The sequence below is a fragment of the Alnus glutinosa genome, chromosome 7 (assembly GCF_958979055.1).
Source record: "Alnus glutinosa chromosome 7, dhAlnGlut1.1, whole genome shotgun sequence".
Classification (NCBI taxonomy): Eukaryota; Viridiplantae; Streptophyta; class Magnoliopsida; order Fagales; family Betulaceae; genus Alnus; species Alnus glutinosa.
This window is the reverse complement of record NC_084892.1, coordinates 18,927,547-18,950,917: the sequence shown is the minus strand read 5'-3', so window position 1 is coordinate 18,950,917 and position 23,371 is coordinate 18,927,547. Positions and strand designations below refer to the sequence as shown.

Sequence of the window (23,371 nt, the reverse complement as noted above, 5' to 3'; positions counted from 1 at the left end):
ATCTCACCAAACACGTTCACTGTCCACTTAAAACATACACACAACACACATCTCTACAAAGCACACTCATACGTTCAAAACACAGCACACACACATCTTTACTTTTTATCAAATACTCACTCACTTTCAGTTAGAAGCGCGCACACACACGAACACTATATATATATATATATATATATATATATATATCATAAGTCAGTAAACTCACACACCCACAGTTCCTACAACACACAACTGGTTCTATTCAAGCTTCAACTTACTGAATCGCTGTTGGTAATGGCCTTGAACTTCTCTGTTCACAAACAAAAAGTGAAGTTTATATATATATATATATATATATATAACCGATACTTCTCTTAAAGAGAAGAAGAACAACATATGAATTAAAATGAGGGAAGACAATGATTTTAGAGAAGTAGAAAGGAAAACTAATCACTGATCAGCATCTAAGTAACCCGGGTGAATAGAAAAACTGCCGTCCAGAATCAAAAGTACACAGATGGTTTGTATACTCTATTTTTATGGTCCAGAACAGAGGCAGTTTCTGATATTGTTTTCTACTGGTTTTGCGGGGAAATGAGAGTGATTCAAAGCTTTAATTTTCGGTTTACTAAGTGATAGAAACATGGAGAAACAAGAGAGTTTCTATGCTTGAGCTTCTGCACTCAAAAGAAAAGGAAACAGAGTGTTTTCACGTGAAAGATACTTGCTGAATTTCTTTGGTTTCTTGATGGAAGGCTGGATCACTCAAGCTCTCCTTATATAGAGGACCTGAATGGACAAGATTAAACCAGCACAACCGTTCCCTACAGCTGGGTGATCAACAAGTTTTTAGAGAAATCATTACCTACGTATTATCTTTTATCTTAATGTACCGAGAATCTCATCCTTAATAAACTTAGTTTGTTTTGAATTAAACTCGGTTAATTATACTTACTGGATGAGTTTTTAATCCTCTAAAGTCATTAACATGAACTGGGTTGAAAGATTAAAAGAAATAAAATCGACACCTGTTGCTTACACGAACACTGTACTACACTGTAAAACAAAGCCGCTCGATCAATTTTGACTTCTATTAATCGTTCGATTATATTATCACATGATCGATTTTGATCACTATAAAGTGGCTCAATCGAGTTCGACTAAATTCTGACTTCAAATCCATTTCTAGTCACGTGTATATATATATATATATATGGAATACTAATTTCACTTCTTTTAATTAATCCACAAGTAAATTAATTAAATCCTATACATATACACATGCATGCATATATTTATATTTATACATTATTAATCTAAGCTTGTTATTTTTCCGAGTGTTACATGAACACTAAACATCTCGTAACATGAGTACATCTTATCAAAGGGTACGGATAGCAACAGAAATACTTGTAATAATTTTAGCCTATGAATTTACATAATAATATATCAAACAAACTAATCAGAGCTTCTATATCACTATTCAACATCAATACATCCCAATATATTATTACAATGAATAAGTTACTACCACGTAACGAGAGATTAACTTGGATTAAGTCAATGCCTCACGAGACAGTAACTCGAAGGAATACCTTCAACGACCTCTAAACTCACATGCAATCTATGACCCATGATGCACATACCTGCAACAAAAACAATATCTATGCAATCATGGAACCCCCACAATAACATAGGCGGATTAATGAGTCAACGGTCTCAGTGAGTATATAAACCACTAGGTGTTCGCATAGAGCCTGCTTTTCTTTCTTTCTACCATACGTTTACAATATCAATTACCTTATAGAAAATAAATACATTTATTTTAAAAGGTTTCGTAGCTGAAAAGGTAAACACTGGCATTTTACAAATACGTGAAATCATACTACTTAGCTGTGATTATATTTATATATTCCAATCTCCCGCTGGGAAGCATATACATATAAACTCATCTATACCATACATGTATGTACATCATATGTCTCAATTATACTTATATACTTGCACTCCACGACTTTAGAGAAATACAAGCATACATGTACACCAAAGCAAGAAACCATTTAAATCCTCCTATGCAAACCAGTCGTAGCGGTATGCATATGCTCTGACCCATTCAAACTTATACATACTGATACATCTAGCATAAAAATCAACAATAAAACATTTCAAACATCATCGTGCTATGCATGCTTTCATAGGTTTTCATCATATCATAGTGCCGATGGGACTCTCACCCAAACGGTCTTATTGCTTGATGCTGAAGGGACTTCAATCCAACCTGTCTTACACATGATGCCGATGGGACTCTCACCCAAACGGTCTTAGTTTCGTGGTGCCGATGGGACTCTCACCCAAATGGTCTTAGTTCAGTGTTTCATGTTCTTGTTTTTGTTTTACATCATGCTCTGTACGTCCGTGCCATATAATCATCATGTCCATGCTTTCACATACTCATGCATTATTTAAAGTCATATATTTTTCATACTATTTGCAAATATGACATGAATTGTTCAACAACATTTCACCTTCACAATTCATAAAACATACTTTAAAGCTCACAAATCATCATAAAAATAATATATCATCATATATCAAAAGCAATCTCAAATCACATAACACAACAACATTATATCCGCTCGAAGTTAAACATTTATAACATTCGTGCAATCTAATTTAAAATCACAAAACTTAGTATCTTTTCACAGTGAGTTAAATACTCATCTTTAGTAGACCGCATAGGACTCATGACTCAAGTACTCATTATCGATCTAGTCACCTGGTACTATATATTGGAGGACTAGTTTCAATCCTTAGACCCCATTTCACATACAGCTACTCGCGTGCTCTTATGTAGCATTTCTCACTTTCCTAAAACTAGCTAAGCACCGTTGCCCTTCTATAAAAACCCACAATGAATGACTTATTCTAGGTACTTGCTTTACCCTAAGACACCTAAGATTACATAATTTCATTATTTTATCTAGTTAAGTTAACAAGGTATCTTTGGTCTTTATATACATTCAACGCTTATTAAAATAAGCCTAATTCAATAACACACTTAACTACTTTTATTGTACATGAATAAATGCATTACTTATTTAATTACTACTCCAAATGGATTGGATTGTAAGTCTATTTATGTATTTCAATAATATTACTAATTTATATTTATTGACTTAAGGTTATTTTGGATCATTTCTCATTCTACAACATTCTCATCTTAACCGTTACATTTAATACTTTATCCATATTAATTACTAACCATCCAAGTAGTTTAGACTATAAGACCTAAATGCTTTAATAAGTTATGAACCTAATTGGAGTAAACTATAAATCCTATGACATTTTCATCTTCAAATGTTCTATTCAACACTTTATTCTTTTGTTATATAAATACCTATGTGATTTGACTATAGGGCCTTAATCTCATTTACAATGTTAATTTAATAACTCCTATTAGATTAGATTATAATTCCATTTTGTAACATATTCATTTACTAAAGCTTGAGGCATATACATAGATTTTTGAGCTAGGTATTATACTTAGAATCAATTTTTTATTAGTTCATATCTCTTATGAATTCTATCTCAATATTAGTTATGTTTATTTCGATATCCAAATTGCTGTCTATATTTATTCTGACTCTTTCATTAATCGATTCTTGTATTTCTTACATCTATTTAATCATTTACTTTACCCATTTATTCCCAACACTATACTTTTATTTATTCCTTTTAACTATTTCATCTCCCTTTGAGTTTTTATTCTATTAGACACCACATTAACTCGTTCTCTATTTCAACCGAAAATCCAATTCCAAATAACACATAGCCACTCCTCAACCGGTTGCTACAAGAACCCAAAGAGAAAGACTCATTCGGCTACCACAAATCCAACTCCCACCCAATCAGGATCGAAGGACGCAACCCAAAACTACCGAGAACCAACACAGAGTTCTGCCCCTATTACCCATTCGAATTTGCAACTAAAACCCTTAGGCGATTCGGTCACCAACCAACCCAAAAATCACCTAAACAGAAAACCCATACCAAAGCCCCAATCGGGAACTTCCAAATCAAAGATTCAAAACCAAGAACAAATTCCCTTCTTCCCAAACAACAAAATACCACTTGGCCAACCACTCACCGAGGAGCACAAACCGCAGAAAATCTCCAACAATCAGTCTACTACGATACCCAAAGCCAAGGCTAACATGAAAACAGATCAATTGAAAACGAAGATGAAACTTACGATGGGGAAGAGAAATCTGTGCTGAGCCTAAGCCTATCAAAGCTGACCGTCGGCTGAACTGGGTGGAAGCACCGCCAGCTGCGCCAAAGCCCAGTCCACAAACACTTCTCCCTCACTCTCGGTTTCTTTCTCTGGGTCACACATCATCTCTCTCTCAATCTCTACATCTCTCTCGATCTATTCTCTCTCAGATTGCCTCTCGAGCTCTCTCTCAATTTCTCCATCTCTCTCTCTCAGTCTCGATCTCTCTCTTGATCTGTTCTCACTCTCGGTAGTTCTCTCTGACTCTCAGCATCGCATCTCTCTCGATCTCCAGGTCTGGTGGGCGTGAGAGAACGAAGAAAAGGGGAGAAAGAGCAAGGGAAAGAATAGAAAGTGGGAGAGGGAAAGAATAAAAAGAGGGGGAAGGGGTGCTGGTCGAACGAAGAGGGCTTTGCCCTCACTTTTTTTTTTCTTCTTTGTCTTCTCAAGCTCTAAGCCAACCAAAGCCAGACACGTGGTAGTGGATGAGATTTTCTTTTTATTTTAAGGCCTTATCTTTTATAAATTACTGCATTATTTCACCCTTTTTTATAGTAATTTTATCTTTTTCTAATTAATATCTTACCCTTCATTTAATCAAACTATGGTTTAACCCTTATAATTAATTATTTAACAGCATATGATTCATTATTAGTATTTTATCTCTTATTTCCATCGCCTTAACTTAAACCCCTTTTATACCAATTATATAAATATACTCATTTAAAATCTAATACTAGTTCCATCTTATTTAATAAATATAATTTATTAATGCTAAACTCTTATTTATTTTCTTGGGCATTACAGTTTGGACTAGGGTTGTAAACGAGCTAAGTTTGGGCGAATAGTGCTTATCCAAGCTCGTCTCATTTAAAATTTTCATGAGATCGAGCCGAGCTCGTGACGATTAATAAAATTTGAGCTCGGCTCAGCTCGCCAAGGAGAATTCCTTGTGTGAGCTTGAGCTCGAGCTCCCTTGCTAGGCAAGCCCAATACTCAAAACTCGGCTTGCCCAGCTTATCTAATGAAGAATTTACAGAATTTTCTTAAAAAATTCTTTAACTTAAACAGTTCATCTTCCCAAACATCAAATGAGACAAAATTGTATTGAATAGCATTAGTAAAAACTTTTAACTTCTCAACCATCAAATTGAGGGCAACTTTATAATTAAAACTCAAAGTTACTTTTGTTGGCATGCGTAATGACACTTGCATGGCTTGGTTCAAAAGGAGAAGCTGGCATCCCATTTTATAGAATACTTGGGCAAGGAATTCTCCTTCTTCTTTCCATGTGCGACAACCGGAGCATTAGCTCAATAAGATAAACTTGCATCCCTTTTATAATTTACTTAGGTGAGAAATTCTCCTTATTTTTTTCACGTGGGACAATCAGATAAGCTAACTATTCTTGTTAGGGGTGTGTATTTGCTTTTATTTTATTGGCGTGGAACACTTGTGAACAAGCACCCATTAAATACCACACGTGTTTATAATAAATATATAATATAATATAATATAATAGAATATAATAGAAAACTTCACTAATAATATAAAAATAATAATAACAATAATAATTCTATAGGTTTAAATATTTTTAAAACATTTTAATAGTAAAATATGTTTTTAATATGCTATTATAATTCTAATAGGCCAATATGATTTTAATTGGCTATAATTTAAGTTTTTTTTTTTTTTTTTTTTAATCAAGGCCATTAGCGGCGACACTTGAAACTCGCCGCTGATGAAGGACCTTCAATAGAGACAGTCAAGTGTCGTCGCTGAAGATGCTTGATTAGCGGCGATATTCAAATGTCGCCGCTAATTCAAGAGTATGAATATCGCCACTAATTCTAGAGTATCAGCAGCGACAAGAAGTCACCGCTACATACTTTTTATTTTAATTGTTATTAGCGATGACTCATGTCGCTGCTAATATTCACCCATTAAATACCACACGTGTTTATAAATTCTTGGCAGGTAATTTGCAGCGACCCTTTTGGTTATTAATTTGCAGCCAGAATCAACAACGACGCCTAAGTCGCCGGTAATTATTGAGTAGTAGTAGCAACTATTACAAGTCACCACTAATAAGTGATCTTTAGCAGCAACATTAGGGTTGCCGCTAATGAGCAACTTTCTTGTAGTGACTATTGAATTGCAACTTTTCTTTAGTTTTTAATTTCACGAAGGGTTGTTGACGCTTGGATAGTTAAAATCTTTACAATCATTTTTATTAGTGAAACAATGGTAAAATGTCTTTTGCTTGAGATGTTTATAATTTCACTAATTTTCTTCTTATGTTTCGACTATTATGTTTGCTTAAGGGACATGGTTGCGAGTTTGTAACCTATGACTTCCCCCAACAAAAAGGTCAAGGTTGGTCGGACAGCCATTCCTCTTCTTCACAAATAGTAGTCACATGGCCTCTATTTTTTTAAAAAAATAATAAATAAATTATAAGTATAGAGTCACTCTACATTTGTTTGAATTTTTTCAAAACAGATATACTTTATATGCAAAAAAAAAAAAAAAAAAAAAAAAAAAAAAAAAAAAAAAACAAAAGCCAAGTTTGCCTGAAATAGAAATAAATACTTATAGGCTATAGCCGTAAAATTAACCTCTTTACGGCATCTTCTTATGTGTGAAGTTGAAACAGAGCAGAGAGTTATGACAAATAAAATGTCTGCTATTAGTGGTGAGCGTCGGTTTGGTTGGTGGTTAAGTCGGTTAAGCCAACTTTGTCGGTAGAGTCGGTAGGTAGTCGATATCAGTTTAATAAGCAGTCGGTAGGTGGTAGTCTGATAATTTGCCCATAAAACGTTCGGTAGGCGGCTAAGTCGGTTAAATTGGTTAAGTTAGTTAAGTCAACTTTGTCGATAAAGTCAGTAGGCTGTCGATGTCAGTTCGATAAGCGGTAAGCGGTAAGCGGTAAGTAGGCGGTAGTTGGTAGTCGGATAATTTGCCCACCCCTATTTGCTATTGGTGTCTCCGTTTTGTTTGGGTTCTATTTACCTCTAGAAATGTTTTTAAACGAACATGAAAATACATCAATTCAGCGTTTTATTAATTGGTTTCAAATTAGCAGAAAGAATAATGCTATAGGCACATTAAAAATAAATAAAAGTATAAACCTCATAAAACACGCCATATCATTCGGTGTGAAGTGTAACATTACTCTACATGAAACAACTATGAGGCAGAACCGTAAGCAATAGTCACCAAATTTTGTTACACTATGCTAATTTAAAAAAGTGTTTTGGAGAGAGTTTTTTTTTTTTTTCTTTTTTTTTTCTTTCTTTAATTTAAAAAAGTGTTCTAATATGACACAAAAATAATGTTATTTAGTACGTACATTCTTATACGACTCCTATACAATTATGAAAATTAACATTTGCCATACAACCGGATTTTTAAACCACTCACTCCATTCATTTAACTGAAATGTTGCCATTAATTAATTCCTCAAAGACAAATCAGAATTATCATCTTACTATCATATATCCGGTTAATCAAGTCAAAATATATATGTTGCCATTAATTAATTCCTCAAAGACAAATCAGAATTATCATCTTACTATCATATATCCGGTTAATCAAGTCAAAATATATATATATATATATATATATATATATATATATATATATATATATATATATATATATATATATATATATATATATATATATAAAATAGGAATAAAAAAAAAACAACGAAGAAAAGAAAGAAGAAGGAAAGAAATCTATTTAAAGGGGACCCTAGAGAGCTTAGAATTCTCAAACCAAATGGCTCCAAGTGGCCGAGATTTATGGTGTTTGGCCAAAGGGAATGAAACAAAAACACCAATTAGATAAACACATAAAAATAGTGGTGGTTAGTGAAATTAATGATGACACGAGGATTTGAACTAGTGACCTCCGCTTCATTAGGCATAGTCCTTAGCCGATTGTTTCTAATGTTTGGGCTCAAATCAAATGGCTCAAAATAATTATTTAATGTGAGCATTGGTAGAACAAAAAGAACAAGTGGCTTTTTGTAAACTAAAATATATAGTATAGTATAGTATAGTATAGTATAGTATAGTATAGTATAGTAATTGCAATGAAATCGACTTGGCAAAAGCATCTCCGAATCGACTGACTGTGTTGCTTCAACGTAGACAACTGTCTTTGGGTTGTCGACACTTGGATAATTAAAATCTTTACAATCATTTTTATTGGTGACTGAAACAATCGTAAAATGTCTTTAGAAAATGATACTTATACATCATCCTCACAACAATTACACTCACACAAGATACATCGGGGTGGGACCCAATGTGTGAGCCCCACGTCAATGTGTCTTGTGTGAGTGTAGTTGTAGTGCACAAGAAGTGTAAATATCATTTCCCAATGTCTTTTGCTTGAGATGTACAAATCAATACTATTTTTTTTTTTTTTAATGAATAATTTTCTTCTTATGCTTCGACTATTCTGATTCCTTAAGGGACATGGTTGCGAGTTTGTAACCTATAACTTTTCCCAACAAAAGGTCAAGGTTGGTCGGGCAGCCATCCCTCTACAATAGTCGCATGACCACTATTTTTTTAAAATAAATAAATGTAAGTATAGAGTCGCTCTACATTTGATTGAATTTTTTCAAAGTGGGAATACCTTTTATATATATATATATATATTTTAATCAGTAAATTCCATAAAAAAAATACTTTTCATATTTATATCATATCAAAACATTTTTTTAAGCGAAAAATAAAACACACACACACACATATATATTCATTAGTAAATCCCATAAAATAAAATAAAAAACTGAGTTTGTCTGAAATAGAGACAAATACACCTCTTTACAGCATCTTCTTATGTGTGAAGTTGAAACGGAGCAGAGAGTTATGACAAATAAAATGTGACAAAAAAATAATATTATTTAATATATTGTTATACGACTGCTATACAATTAGGGTTGGTAATTTTTGATACGATTCGCGAACCCGGTATGAACACGACACACGAAAATACAGAGTTTTGGTTATTTGACATTATTGGGTTCTGGTCATAGTCGGGTCAACCCAATTATAACCTCGTTTATAATTGTGTTTGGTGGGTCAACCCCCCGGTTGACCCGCTAACACAATTATTTATTTATTTATTTTAAAAAAAGTCACTTTAGGTCCAAGACTCCAAAAGGACCAAAACCAGAAAACCCTAGCCGCATCAAGCATCACTTTTCTAGTTTTCTTTTCACTTCACCGTCTTCATGAAGTTCACACAGCACGTCTTCTAACGGGTTCATCGATTCCAACCCAATGGAGTCTAACGGCCGAGAGGCCTCTCGAATCCTCCACGAGCTCCAGGCTCTCAAAGCCGCAAAAGTTGATATAGACCGTCGAATTTCAGCTCTCAAAGCCGAGCTCCACCACGCAACCCTCCAAAACGGCGTCGTCCCCAATGGCTCTTTCCCTCCGATCTCCACCGATGTCGTCCCCAACGGATCTTTCGAGGTCGAAGCCCAGTCGAACCTCCTAAAGTCCTCGATTCTGGTCGTCGGAGCCAGAGGTCTAAGCTCTCTAGCCCTGCTCTACCTCATAGCCTGTGGGATGGGCACTGAGTAGTGGGCACACGTTAACGGGTTCATCAAGTTTGTGTCGTGTAACCCGGTTCACAATCGGGTCGTATTCGAGTTATAGCTATAAGTTTTAACCCGATTAATAATCGGGTCAAATTCGTGTTAGACTCGTTTGTGTAAACGAGTCGGTTGCATTGAGACGAACCTGACCCGTCAACCCAAATTGTCAAGCCTATATTCAACTATGAAAAATTAACGTTTGTGAAACAACCGGATTTTAAAATTACTCACTCCATTCATTTAACAGAAATGTTGCCATTAATTGCTCAAAGCTAAATCAGAATTATCATCTTACTATCATATATCCAGTTAATCACGTCAAAAAAAAATTATTAAAGAAACCAAGAAGAAGCAAAAGAAGAAAGAAAAGAAATGTATTTAGACTTTAGAGGGGACCCTCAACCTCAAGCTTAGAATTTTGCCAAACCAAATGGCTCCAAGTGGCCGAGCTAGATTTATGGTCTTTGGCCAAAGCGAATGAAAAAATAAATAAATAAACCAATTTGATAAACACATAAAAAATAGTGGTGGTTAGTGAAGTTAATGATGACGTTGTCTGATTTCTTTTGTTTCTCACGTTTGCTCAAAACAAACAATAAAACCCAATGCGACAAAGAATAAATCCACGGGACCAAATCTAACAACTGATATAACGATGAGGAATGCTAGAGCATCTTCTGGTATTCTCCTAATATTCTTATGGGATAGCATAAATGTAATTTTTGTTGTTCAAAAATTACATCTATGCCATCCAAAAGGATATAGATGTAATTAAAAGGTAAGAGAACACTAGAAAAACACCAGAAAATGCTATAGCATTTCTCTACAGTGATACTGTTGGTTTTGTGCTTTTGTCCCTACTCTTGCCCCCGACCAAATGATTGTCTTTCTTTATTCATTCTTGTTAAGGCTTTTCCAACCCCCCCCCCCCCCCCCCCAAAAAAAAAAAAAACAAATTATTTATAATTTTCTTCTACTTTTGAATAATCTCAAATTTTTGTTTGGGTTCATATTTTTTAGCATATTAATTAAATAATTAATTTTTTTTTATTTGTTATCTTAACTTTGAACGATATTGTCTCTCAAATATTATTCTTGTTAAGGCCTTTTCAAATATCCCAACTTCTAGCAATTAATTTTTTTTTAGTTAAAATAACTAGGTGAATGGGCTATTTTTTGCTAATTTTTATTACAAATAATCAAAATAACCTTTAGCTAGTCCAACTTGACCATGCCCATAATATGCCTCGATCCCACTTAATTCGTTATATCAAAAAATAAATAATTATTTAATGTGAGCATACATTGGTGGAACAAAAAGAACAAAGTGGCTTTTTGTAAACTAATATTATATAGAGTACAGTAATAATAGTAATAGGCTAATAGCAATGAAATGGACTTGGCAGAAGCATCTCCGAATCGATTCTCTGTTGCTTTAACCTACACAACTGTCCTTGGAGTTATGCAGTTGAGACGCCGAATAGAACAATTCAGCATTGTTTTCAACACCCCCCACTTGGCAATTTCTCCTTGTGGCCGGCCATTTCCCTTCCCTTAAAATACACCGACGAAACCTTCTCCTTCACTTCCTTTCGTCTTCCTCGATCGAACCCCCTTCAATTCATGGGTCTTCCTTTTCCTCCAAAACCCACCATTTGAACGTACGTAAAGATCGATGGACAGGCTTATAAGCTTAGAGCCCTCAAACCTCGTCCCTATCCGTATCGAACACGGCCAGAAATGTTCCGGCGAGCTCACGTTGCGGAACGTCATGTACACCATGCCGGTCGCCTTCCGGCTTCAGCCGTTGATCAAGACCCGTTACACTGTCAGGCCACAGGCCGGGATTATATCTCCTCTCGCCACGTTAACTATAGAGATTGTTTATCATCTCCCGCCGGGCTCGAATCTTCCACACTCGTTCCCTCACTGCGATGACTCCTTCCTTTTGCATAGCGTGGTGGTTCCGGGAGCGGCCATTAAGGAACCTTCGTCTGGGTTTGATGCTGTCCCAAACGACTGGTTCACGACCAAGAAGAAGCAAGTTTTTATAGACAGCGGCATAAAAATCATGTTCGTCGGCTCGCCAGTTTTGGCTCAGCTTGTGGCCGATGGTTCTATGGATGAAATTCGGGATGTTCTTGAGAGTAGTGAAGTCGATTCGAGGGCGGTGGACTCGGTGGACGTGCATGGCCAAACGTTACTTCACTTAGCAATTGCTCAGAGTCGAGCCGATCTTGTCCAGTTACTTCTGGAATTTGAGCCGGACGTGGAGGCTCAAAGCCGTTCAGGGTCGAGCCCGCTTGAGGCGGCAACGGTCGCCGGAGAATCCCTGATAGTGGAGCTATTATTGGCTCATCGAGCTAGTACAGAACGGTCGAAGTCCGCTGCTTCGGGTCCGATTCATCTTGCGGCCGGCGAGGGTCACGTTGATGTGTTGAGGCTTCTATTACTCAAGGGGGCTAATGTGGACGCGCTCACGAACGACGGGAACACGGCTTTACACCTCGCCGTCGAAGAGGGAAGAAAGGAGTGCGCGAGGCTTTTGTTGGCAAGCGGTGCGAGGGCTGATGTCTGTAACGCCCGACAAGGTGATTACTTATTTCAAAACCTTAAGCTTATATGAATTTAATCGTTTCATATATATTCTAACACTCGACTTAGGATCACCACTGATACAAAAGCTTAAACTTACAAAAATTGATGAATTTAATAATTTAATTTATATTTTAGCAGGTGACACGCCATTACACATAGCCGCAAGCTTAGGCGACGAGCAGATGGTGAAGCTTTTGCTACAAAAGGGAGCCAACAAAGACATTCGAAACCGGATCGGAAAAACGGCATACGAAGTTGCAGCGGAGCACGGACAAAACCGGCTTTTCGATGCGCTCAAGCTCGGAGACAGTCTATGTGTTGCTGCTCGAAAGGGCGAAGTAAGAACAATCCAAAGGCTTGTTGAGAACGGCGCAGCCATTAATGGGAGAGACCAACATGGATGGACTGCACTGCATAGAGCCTCGTTTAAAGGGAAAATCAATGCAGTGCGAGCTCTAATCGAGAGAGGTATTGATATTGATGCTAAAGACGAAGATGGTTACACAGCTTTGCACTGCGCGGTGGAGTCCGGACAAACTGAAGTGATAGAGTTGCTTGTAAAGAAGGGAGCTGATGTGGAAGCGCGAACCAACAAGGGCGTGACTCCGCTACAAATAGCTGAATCTCTGCACTACATTGGTGTCACAAGAATCCTCATCCATGGCGGCGCTACCAAAGATAATATGATACTGGTTCCAGCATCCGGCCCGGTTCCGTTCGGAAACAAAAAGCTTGCCGCGAAAGAGACGGAAATGGGGGACCTGAAGAAGAAGAAGTCCGGTAGAGCCAGAGCGCTTCGGAGTAGCTTTGATCGGTCACTGCCGTTGGCGGTGCTCTAGCAAGTACTTCCCGTCAAAATGGATCTTTGTTTTCGGCTCTAAATACATATTGTTGTTACTATAAGTTGTTAAGAAAATTATATGAAGTTCCACGTACATGTATTGATTTGTATCATCCTGCATGCCAAAGAATCCGTTGGTAGCCTTATGTAAGATGATAACTAGCTCTTTCTTGCAGATCAACCAACTCAGAGTCCCTGTTCTATTTATACGTATCAATAAAATAAAATCTTAACTTATCATAAATATGAAAGCCATCATCCATATTCCTAATTAAATAAGTTCCATTTGGAATTGGGATTTACAGAAATTCAATTGCTAACAATTTAGGCAGATAATGTGAGAAACTTTATATGGAACCCATCTTTCCGAATAGGTGATCGGACAACCTAAAATTTATTTTAATAAATAAGTCTTAAATTACTAACAATTCGGACAAATAATTGCTGTAAATCTTTATCTGTTCGAATTTGGATACTCAACTCAAGAAATTTTGACGAGGCTTACTAACACAACCGTAAAACAAATGAACATTGGCCAAAAATAGAGAGCGAAAGAGCCCATCAACATGATACAGGTACTCTTTTCCGGACAGAAATTTCCTACAAACTGGTTTGTAGGAAATTTCGTACAATCCAAATATAAGAGTGACATGTGTCTTTTAAACATGTGAGAAGTACATATTTTTCTATTAATGCTAGTAAAATAGCATGTGAGAAGCATATTCTATTAAAACAATATGTGTTTCTCACATGCCAAATGACACATGTCAATATTATATATGAATTGTATGAAATTTCCTACAAACCAGTTTGTAGGAAATTTCTATCCGTCAATTTTCCCATAAAATTTTCAATCTCATAGCCATATATAGGAGGAATTGTCCCTCTCATAGCTAATGTAGTTTCTTTATGTATTTTTTATTATAGATCGATGGATGGGTAATGGATACGAATTTGGAATTGACAATGAAGTTGAGAGATAGAATGTAGTGGAAATATGAACTGAATATGATGGAATTGTACTGAATTTGAACAAGAACTGTTCTGGGCTATTCGAGATGACCAAATCTCCGATTACAAATATCTAACTAAACAGGACTATACTTTTTCATCCTCTCTTCTGTTACAATATGGACCTATTTATAATAGCCCAAATAGCCCCTTACTATTATATCCATGTAAGATCGAAGAAGAAGTTGGACCAGTCCGAAGCAAGCTATTCATTTTCCCCTTTTTCTTTTTCTTTTTCTTTTACTTTTCCTTCTTTCTTTTTTTTTTATTCTTTTTAAGTACAGCAAAGATGAGCTACAGTAAGAACAACAATAAAGGGTTGGACAAACCAGTAATAAGCTTCAAAACAACCAGATCAATGCGGATAAACATAAATTAAAAGAAAATACATCAAATGAATGTCGTGATTCTATGAATTCTTAGCATGAATACCAAAAAAGATGGCCGCAAGTTAAAGCGGTTTGACAATACATACCAAAAACAACATAACCAAAATACACGAGAAGGGGGCTTCTCATCCTAAGACGAGATAAACCCGTTATTGAAAACGTCACGAAAAGGGGATCGAGGAGGAGGGGGGAAATTTAGAGGATTTTCTCTCCTCTTACAAACAGCTTTTCTTGGAGAAGAAGTTGGCTTACGGGAGAAAGAGCTTTGCTTAGAAAGGAAGTTTATTATATGTGGAGGTTTATTCATCTTGGAGTTAAAAGTGAAACAATAACTGTCCAACTCCAAATCCAATTGTACTTGGGCATATGACATCCGCGTATGATTAAGAGTATATTTGGAATTGCGTTAGGAAATAGAACTTCTCTATTGAAAAAGCTTTTTAGGAAAAAGTTTCATTTTCAAACTTACTCAAAACGCAGTTTTGACTTTTTTTAGAGAAAAAAAAGTAAATAAAATAAATAAATAATAAATAATAATTTTTTGTTTAGCACAACTTTTTATATACTAAAAACACTTTTTAAGTTCCTTAACACTATATTAAACAAACCCTAAATATAAGAGAAATAATTCCAAGAATAAAATTATATTCCAATAAAGTTATAACAAATGATGGCATATGCGGCGAGTTTTTTTTTTGAACGGAAAATATCTCAACTTTATTAATATCAAAAGCAGACAACTTGATCCTCAAAGATACCAGGATCTAGGGAAACAATTGCTCCCTACAAACAATATGAGAAAGAGGAATGCTCCCTACAAACAATTGCTCCCTACAAACAATATGTTTGGATGTTTAGCATTTCTCTATGAGAAATACACAAAGGAATATCTTCAAGCCAGCACCTATCCTCCTTACCGAACAAAGCTTGTTTTGCCATGACATTGGCCGCCATGTTAGCTTCTCTATGAACATACACAAAATCTGCATACCTTAGGAACTGAATCTCTGAACGAATGCTTTCCACAAAAAGGCCACTTTTAGAAAATTGGGGACGATTTGACTTAATGTCCGCAACAACCTGTGCAACATCACCTTCAAACAAAACTTCAAAAAAACCTACTTCCTTACAAAATTGAACTGCCCAAAGAGCAGCCATTGCCTCTGCCGTTTTAGGATCAACAACCACACGCTTCACCACACATTTTGCTCCCAAAAAATAACCCTGAAAATCCCGAGCAACTATCCCCAAGCCCAGACAGCCTTCCTTAGAAACAATCACCGCATCCCAATTGACTTTAACTATTCCTATCAGGGGAGGTTGCCACAGCTGCAGTTTTGGAGACACTATGGAACTAGCAGGGGCTGGTTCTAACTGAACTTCCTGACTATTACATTTCTTGAATTCCTCCAAAGAGACCATTGCATCAGCTAGAACTTCATTTGGATGCCGAAAAATACCTTCAAAAACCAAAGAGTTTCGTCTGAGCCAGATTTTTCGAGCAATGACCACCATCAAGTCCAAAGTGTCTGGATCAAAACGCAATACACTCTCTGCGAACAGTTCAACAAAAGTAGTAGCTTCACTTCTACACTTCTGGAAGCTGGACTTGCACCCACCCCAAACATCCTGGGCAGCAGGACAAAGCCAGAGCACATGAAGCACAGTCTCCTCCTCCCTATCACAACAAGGACAAAGAGCATTATCAATTACCTTCCTTTTTACTAAATTTACTCGGGTAGGCAACAGATTATGGCATGCACGCCAAATAAACATCTTCACTGGCCCAGGGACCCCCAGCTTCCAAATAGCCTTCCAAACTCCATTATCCTTTCCCGCATGAGAGCATTGGTCAGATAAGTTATTTTGATACTCTTTCCCCAAGTGGTAGGCGCTCCTCACAGAGAACACCCCATCCGTGGTTCCCCTCCATACCAGCCTGTCAGCCGTCAGGAAGCAATAAAAGGTTTAGAGGGATTGCTTTAATCACATTTGCTTCTGTCTCTTCAAAAACATCATCAATAAGTTCCTCATTCCAGCAACCATATTCCCTCTTAATCAGACTTGAAACTGATACCGGATTGAAATGGAGGAACAGGAAACTCAAGAAATGAACAAGAAATTAAGGATAGGAGTTCACCACCCAAGAGATTCACCAAGGGGATATAGATTATCACCACCCCAAGGATTAAATCAGGGGATACAGAACTATAGGAAGTTCACCACTCAAAGGTTAACACCCAAGAGATACAGAATTTACAAGAATGAGGATTCACTCTTGTCACAAACCAAACTGATTTTCACACTCCAAAAACGTTCCCCTTCAGCTTACAACCACAAGTATTAAAAGAGCTTGGAACAACCCTCCAAGCATAGGACAAACAAGACAACCATGCTGCAATTATTACACAAAAAAAAGACATGGCAAACAGGTCAGGAAATTCAGGAGATAGACAGGGGACAAGATCCAAAAAACAGGCAAGGAGACAAGGGATTTTCAAAAGTAAGAAAACAACATCCCGGATTTTTCGGGTGGACCCAACGACTAATTTCAAAACGGTCGTATCTTTTTTTCTGTTTCTCCAAATAGACTGAAACTTCTTGGGCTGGAAAGATAACGTCTTGAACTTTAATTTGGACCTAAGAAACTCTCAAAAAGGACATCTTTTGGTCCCATTGTGATGGGCCTAAACCCAGTAGTAGACTGGACATACCCATGTCAGGTTCCCCCGATTGATGAGGACTTGCCCTCAAGTTCACGATTTCTTCATTTTCTTCATATGGAGATAAGTCACTCACATTGAAGGTTGCAGATACTCCAAAATCTTCAGGGAGTTCAATCTTGTAAGCATTTTCTCCAATGCGTTGAAGTACCCTAAATGGACCATCAGCTCGAGGCAAAAGTTTAGATCGACGCTTCATGGGAAAACGCTCCTTTCGAAGGTGAATCCACACCAGATCTCCTTCCTGGAAAGTTGCAGGCTTCCTATGTTTATTTGCTTGCTTGCGGTACTTCTCATTTTGCTTCTCAATATGAGCTCGAATCTGTTCATGTAATTTCTTGATCTCCTTCGTTCGTTCATCAGCATCTCCACTAAATTGAGTATTAGTAGGAAGTGGAGCCAAATCAAGAGGGGTAATGGGTTTAAGACCATAGACAGCCTCAAATGGGCTACAACCAGTGGTTTGGCTTGTAGACCTATTATAAGTAAATTCAGCTTGAGCTAGGAGGAGATCCCATTGACGGATGTTCTTCCCTACAAAGCTTCTCAAGAGATTCCCCAAACTCCGATTAACAACTTCAGTTTGGCCATCTGTCTGGGGATGATAAGCAGAGCTGAATTGAAGGATAGTACCAAGCCTTCGCCAAAGAGTACGCCAAAAATGCCCGACGAATTTGGAATCACGATCAGAGGTGATCGTCTTAGGAATGCCATGAAGCTTGACTATTTCTCTGAAGTACAGGTCAGCAACATGAGATGCATCAAGAGTTTTGTTGCAAGGAACAAAATGAGCCATCTTTGAGAATCGATCAACCACCACCATAATAGAGTCTTTGTTCCTTTGGGTTCTTGGTAAACCTACAACAAAATCAATACTAACATCCTCCCATGGGGCATTAGGAACAAGTAATGGAATGTATAGCCCAGTGTTTTGTTTACGACTTTTTGCGCGGTGGCAAATTTGGCATTGCTTCACGTGTCGAGCAACATCTTGCACCATTTTGGGCCAAACGAAATGTTCCTGCACAAGAGTTAAAGTTTTATCCCTTCCAAAATGACCAGCAAGGCTTCCTCCATGGGCTTCTTTGATAATGGCTTCCCTCAGCGAACATTGAGGAATGCACAAGTGATTGTCTTTGAAAAGAAAACCATCTTGTAACAAGAAATGGTTGTTAGGACCATTAGAACATTCCTTCCATACATTGCCAAAATCAGGATCATCCTTGTAAAGTTCTTTGACAACTTCAAAACCCAAAACCTGCACTTGCATAGTGTTAAGTAAAGAGTGTCTTCGACTTAGGGCGTCAGCAACTTGATTGAGTTTACCTGACTTGTGCTTGATGGAGAATGAATAAGCTTGCAAGAATTCACTCCACTTTGCATGTCGCTTGCTGAGTTTTTGCTGGCTGCTCAAATACTTTAAAGCTTCATGATCAGAATGAAGTATAAACTCTTTATGGAGTAGATAATGACTCCAATGCTCCAAGGTTCGAACAAGAGCATAGAATTCTTTGTCATAGGTTGAATACTTCTTCCGAGATTCATTGAGCTTTTCACTAAAAATGGCAATGGGCTTACCTTCTTGACTGAGAACACCACCAATCCCCAAATTAGAGGCATCGCAATCAATTTCGAACACCTTGGAGAAATCTGGAAGTGTAAGGATCGGGGCCCCCGTTACTTTCTGTTTGAGAATTTCAAAGCTCTTCTGGGCTTCCTCCGTCCACTTGAATGTTCCTCCCTTAAGGCATTCCGTGATAGGTGCAATGACGGTGCTGAATCCTCTGATGAACCGTCGATAGAATGATGCAAGTCCATGAAAGCTTCTTATATCATGGAGGGACTTGGGAGTAGGCCAGCTGGTGATTGCCTCTATCTTGCTTGGATCCATCATGATTCCTTCTTTGCAAACAACATAGCCTAAGAACAAAAGACTATTGGTGCAGAAATGACACTTCTTCAAGTTGACATACAGCTTTTGCTCTCGCAGAGTTTGTAAAACTTGACGAAGATGATCCATATGTTGTTCTTGAGACTTGCTATAAACTAAGATGTCATCAAAGTAAACAACAACAAATTGACCCATAAATGGTTTGAAAATATGATTCATAAGGCGCATAAAAGTACTTGGAGCATTAGATAGTCCGAATGGCATAACCATCCATTCATAAAGACCATCTCTCGTTTTGAACGCTGTCTTCCATTCATCGCCATCTCTCATGCGAATTTGATGATATCCACTGCGAAGATCGATGTTTGAGAAGATTGTGGCTCCATGAAGCTGATCTAGGAGATCATCCAACCGTGGAATGGGAAAACGGTAGCGGATGGTGATTTTGTTCACAGCCCTGCTATCGATACACATACGCCATGAGCCATCCTTCTTTGGTACGAGAAGTGCAGGAACGGCGCAAGGACTCATGCTTTCTCGCACAAGGCCTTTGGAGATCAGCTCATCAACTTGCCTTTGCAACTCTTCGTGCTCCCTTGGATTCATCCTATAGGCTGATTTGTTAGGTAAGACAGAACCTGGAATAAGATCAATATGGTGTTGTATACCCCTCATAGGTGGAAGGCCCGGTGGAAGTTCTTCGGGAATAACATCAGGGAATTCCTCAAGAAGTGGTTGTATCATAAGTGGAATTTCAATGGGGTCTTTCTTTTCAACTACAATAAGAACATACCCCTTCCCACATTCAGTTAAGGTTTTCTCAACTTCACCTACAGATAGTAAGTTACAACCCTCCCCTTTAGATGGTTTAGGAGTAATTACCATTTTTAATGGGGCCAAAATCACTTTAACTCCATCTTTTACAAAAGAATAGGTGTTTTTGAGACCATTATGGACAGTTTTTCTATCATACTGCCAGGGCCTACCAAGTAGTATGTGACAAGCATCCATAGGAACAACATCACACATAACTTCATCTTGATAATTTTTTCCAATGGAGAATTGAACTAAGCATTTCTTAGTTACCTGGATATCATTGCCCTTTCGAAGCCATTGAAGTTTGTAAGGATGGGAATGAGCTTCGGTTTTCAGATTCAGCTTCTCCACCATGGTTGTAGACACCACATTCTCACAACTTCCCCCATCAATGATAACATCACACACCTTGCCATTGGAAGTGCATTTGGTGTGAAAAATGTTGTTCCGAAGCCAATCATCTTCTGCATAAGTTGATCTTAAGAGCCTACGAATGACAAGAGACTCTCCTTGATCTGCATATGTCAACTCCTCCTCAGATTCTTCCTCAACTTGCTCCTCCGCATTATCTTCCAATTCTTCCTCAACAAGGGAGATTATCTTGCGATTTGGACAATCAGAAGCAATATGTCCAAAACCATGACATTTAAAGCATTTTCTACTTGAATTAGAAGTATTGAAATGATTAGAACCTGATGGGGCTTCATTCTTAGCAGGTGGTTTGACAGCTGCTGTCTTGGTTGGTGGACTGGCCTTAGAAGTAGAACTACTCCCCCGGTTTGTGCTTCCATCACGATTGAAAGGCCGATAGGTGCTCCTACGCCCCTCCTTCAATTGTTTCTCCACCTTGAGTGCTAGCTTGAAAACATCATTGTAAGTCCCGTAGGGTTGCAGTTGTACAACATTACTGATCTCAAGACGTAACCCTCCAAGATAGCGGGCAACCATTTGTTCTTCGGGCTCTACGATGTCACAACGCATCATAGAATGATCGAACTCTGCTGTGTATTCTTCCACGGAGAGATCATTCTGTCGAAAGTTGTGGAATTTAAGAAAAGCATCTTGCCTATAATGATCTGGTAAATACTTCTTCTTAAGAGCCTTCCTCATCTTCACCCAAGTTACAATGCGACTCTTTCTCTCACGTTCTCGCTGCCTCTTAAGGTGTTCCCACCAAATAGAAGCATGTTTTCGTAGCTTGATGGCAACAAGCTTCACTTTGTTGTGATCTGGAACATCTTTGTAATCAAAGATTCGCTCTATGGTGTTGAGCCAATCAATGAATTCATCGGGTTGCATTCTTCCTTCAAATTCTGGAATGTCCACCTTGACGTCACAACCCCTTCGGAAAACATGATTTCTGAGGTTACGTGGGTGAGGTGGAGTGCTGTCACTTGAGGCGTGACTACGAGCATGGTGAAAAGGATTAACTTCGTCTCCATCATTGCTAGAAACTTCAACATCCGATCCATGATGAGATGCACCATGTTCAGAAGCTTCGTAACGCTCTAGGCGTTGTTGGAGCTGCTGTACTTGTCTCCTCAAGGCCTCCATTTCGATATCTCGCGGGTCTCCTTGTGGCGGTGCTTCTGGAGCTGCTACCGGATTAGCTTGACCACGACGACCACGAGCAGCCATAATAACAAGAACTATGGAGATCAAGGTACTAGAGATCCCTCTTGAGAAACCAAAGCTCTGATACCAATTTGATACCGGATTGAAATGGAGGAACAGGAAACTCAAGAAATGAACAAGAAATTAAGGATAGGAGTTCACCACCCAAGAGATTCACCAAGGGGATATAGATTATCACCACCCCAAGGATTAAATCAGGGGATACAGAACTATAGAAAGTTCACCACCCAAAGGTTAACACCCAAGAGATACAGAATTTACAAGAATGAGGATTCACTCTTGTCACAAACCAAACTGATTTTCACACTCCAAAAACGTTCCCCTTCAGCTTACAACCACAAGTATTAAAAGAGCTTGGAACAACCCTCCAAGCATAGGACAAACAAGACAACCATGCTGCAATTATTACACAAAAAAAAGACATGGCAAACAGGTCAGGAAATTCAGGAGATAGACAGGGGACAAGATCCAAAAAACAGGCAAGGAGACAAGGGATTTTCAAAAGTAAGAAAACAACATCCCGGATTTTTCGGGTGGACCCAACGACTAATTTCAAAACGGTCGTATCTTTTTTTCTGTTTCTCCAAATAGACTGAAACTTCTTGGGCTGGAAAGATAACGTCTTGAACTTTAATTTGGACCTAAGAAACTCAAAAAGGACATCTTTTGGTCCCATTATGATGGGCCTAAACCCAGTAGTAGACTGGACATACCCATGTCAGAAACCGTAGCATTCTCCCCCAGGATCCTAGGGGTCGATTGGACTTGATATGTAGTTGGTGAAGGAAGCCACTTTGAGTTCCACACTGAGATTGACTAACCATCCCCTACTCTCCACAATAATCCCAGCTGCAGCAAATCTCTAGCTTTAAAGATGCTTCTCCATACAAAAGAAGGTCTAGAGCCAATCTCCGCAAGTGAAGCTTCCAGAAAAGATGAGTGTGAGTAGGCGAGTTAGATGTGCATGCGATTTAGATGGTCCCTTAAAAGTCTTTCAAGAAACAAAGCTCCTAAAAATAGCATTAAAAGGCTTCCTTAAAAAAATAAAGAAAAGATTATTAAATTAATTAATGTGATCTGACCTTATAACAAATAAATCTTTGTGATTTCAAAATGCACTGAATTAATAAATTCATGTGGTATTTCTAACAAAATGATCTATTAGCATAGATTTTAGTAATTTTTTATGGAGTTGTTAAGAAATTACAATTTTAATCTCAAATAAAAGATTATAAAAGAATAAAAAAAAAACGAAAGAAAAAAATTTATTTGGAAGTGATTGAACCAAAGCAAATCAGAAACCGACTATTCAGGTAAGGGTGTATGCGCTTCCTCTGAAGTAGGCAGAAGCTGAACCCGATGTGGCGATAGGTAAAATTTTCTTTTCGACCTACAATGCTAATTATTATTTGATTTCATAAACACACACTCCCTTTACGTCATTCGCGCTGATGAGGCCGAGTGGGACTAACACTAAGCTGCTAGATAGCCTACATTAGGGTGTCACTAGAGTCTAGTCTAGAGAGTATGGTGGCTCGGTGAGGGGATACGCGAAGTTTGGAGGTTACGGTAGAGTGACTGGCCAAAGTGCA

The 23,371-nt window shown here is 37.8% G+C and overlaps 2 protein-coding genes across 3 annotated transcripts; one reads left to right on the top strand and one right to left on the bottom strand.

The window, feature by feature from the left end:
* The first annotated feature begins 11,262 nt into the window (after positions 1–11,262).
* LOC133872260 (protein VAPYRIN-like) lies at positions 11,263–13,489 on the top strand. Of its 2 annotated transcripts, none has more exons than XM_062309734.1 (2): positions 11,263–12,466; positions 12,609–13,489. In XM_062309734.1, exons 1-2 carry the CDS (start codon positions 11,551–11,553, stop codon positions 13,310–13,312), a joined length of 1,620 nt encoding a protein of 539 aa, XP_062165718.1. In that variant the 5' UTR covers positions 11,263–11,550; the 3' UTR covers positions 13,313–13,489. The 2 variants fall into 2 exon arrangements, with proteins under 2 accessions (XP_062165718.1, XP_062165720.1); XM_062309736.1 differs by having other exon boundaries at positions 11,268–12,466; positions 12,612–13,489.
* A 2,056-nt stretch (positions 13,490–15,545) lies between these two features.
* LOC133873297 (uncharacterized) lies at positions 15,546–21,782 on the bottom strand. The gene is made up of 3 exons (XM_062311017.1): positions 17,429–21,782; positions 16,705–16,784; positions 15,546–16,544 (listed from the first exon to the last, which is right to left on the bottom strand). The coding sequence occupies exons 1-3, from the start codon at positions 21,780–21,782 to the stop codon at positions 15,546–15,548; spliced, it is 5,433 nt and encodes a 1,810-aa protein (XP_062167001.1).
* Positions 21,783–23,371: the final 1,589 nt, after the last annotated feature.

Coding starts and splice junctions, on each gene's coding strand:
- LOC133873297 (XM_062311017.1), bottom strand. CDS start 21,782: ATGGCTGCTCGTGGTCGTCGTGGTCAAGCTAATCCGGTAGCAGCTCCA. Junction 16,785..17,428: donor ATCGGGGGAACCTGACATGG/GTATGTCCAGTC, acceptor ATCCGGTATCAG/TTTCAAGTCTGATTAAGAGG. Junction 16,545..16,704: donor TTGAAGAGACAGAAGCAAAT/GTGATTAAAGCA, acceptor CATGCGGGAAAG/GATAATGGAGTTTGGAAGGC.
- LOC133872260 (XM_062309734.1), top strand. CDS start 11,551: ATGGACAGGCTTATAAGCTTAGAGCCCTCAAACCTCGTCCCTATCCGT. Junction 12,467..12,608: donor TGTCTGTAACGCCCGACAAG/GTGATTACTTAT, acceptor TTTATATTTTAG/CAGGTGACACGCCATTACAC.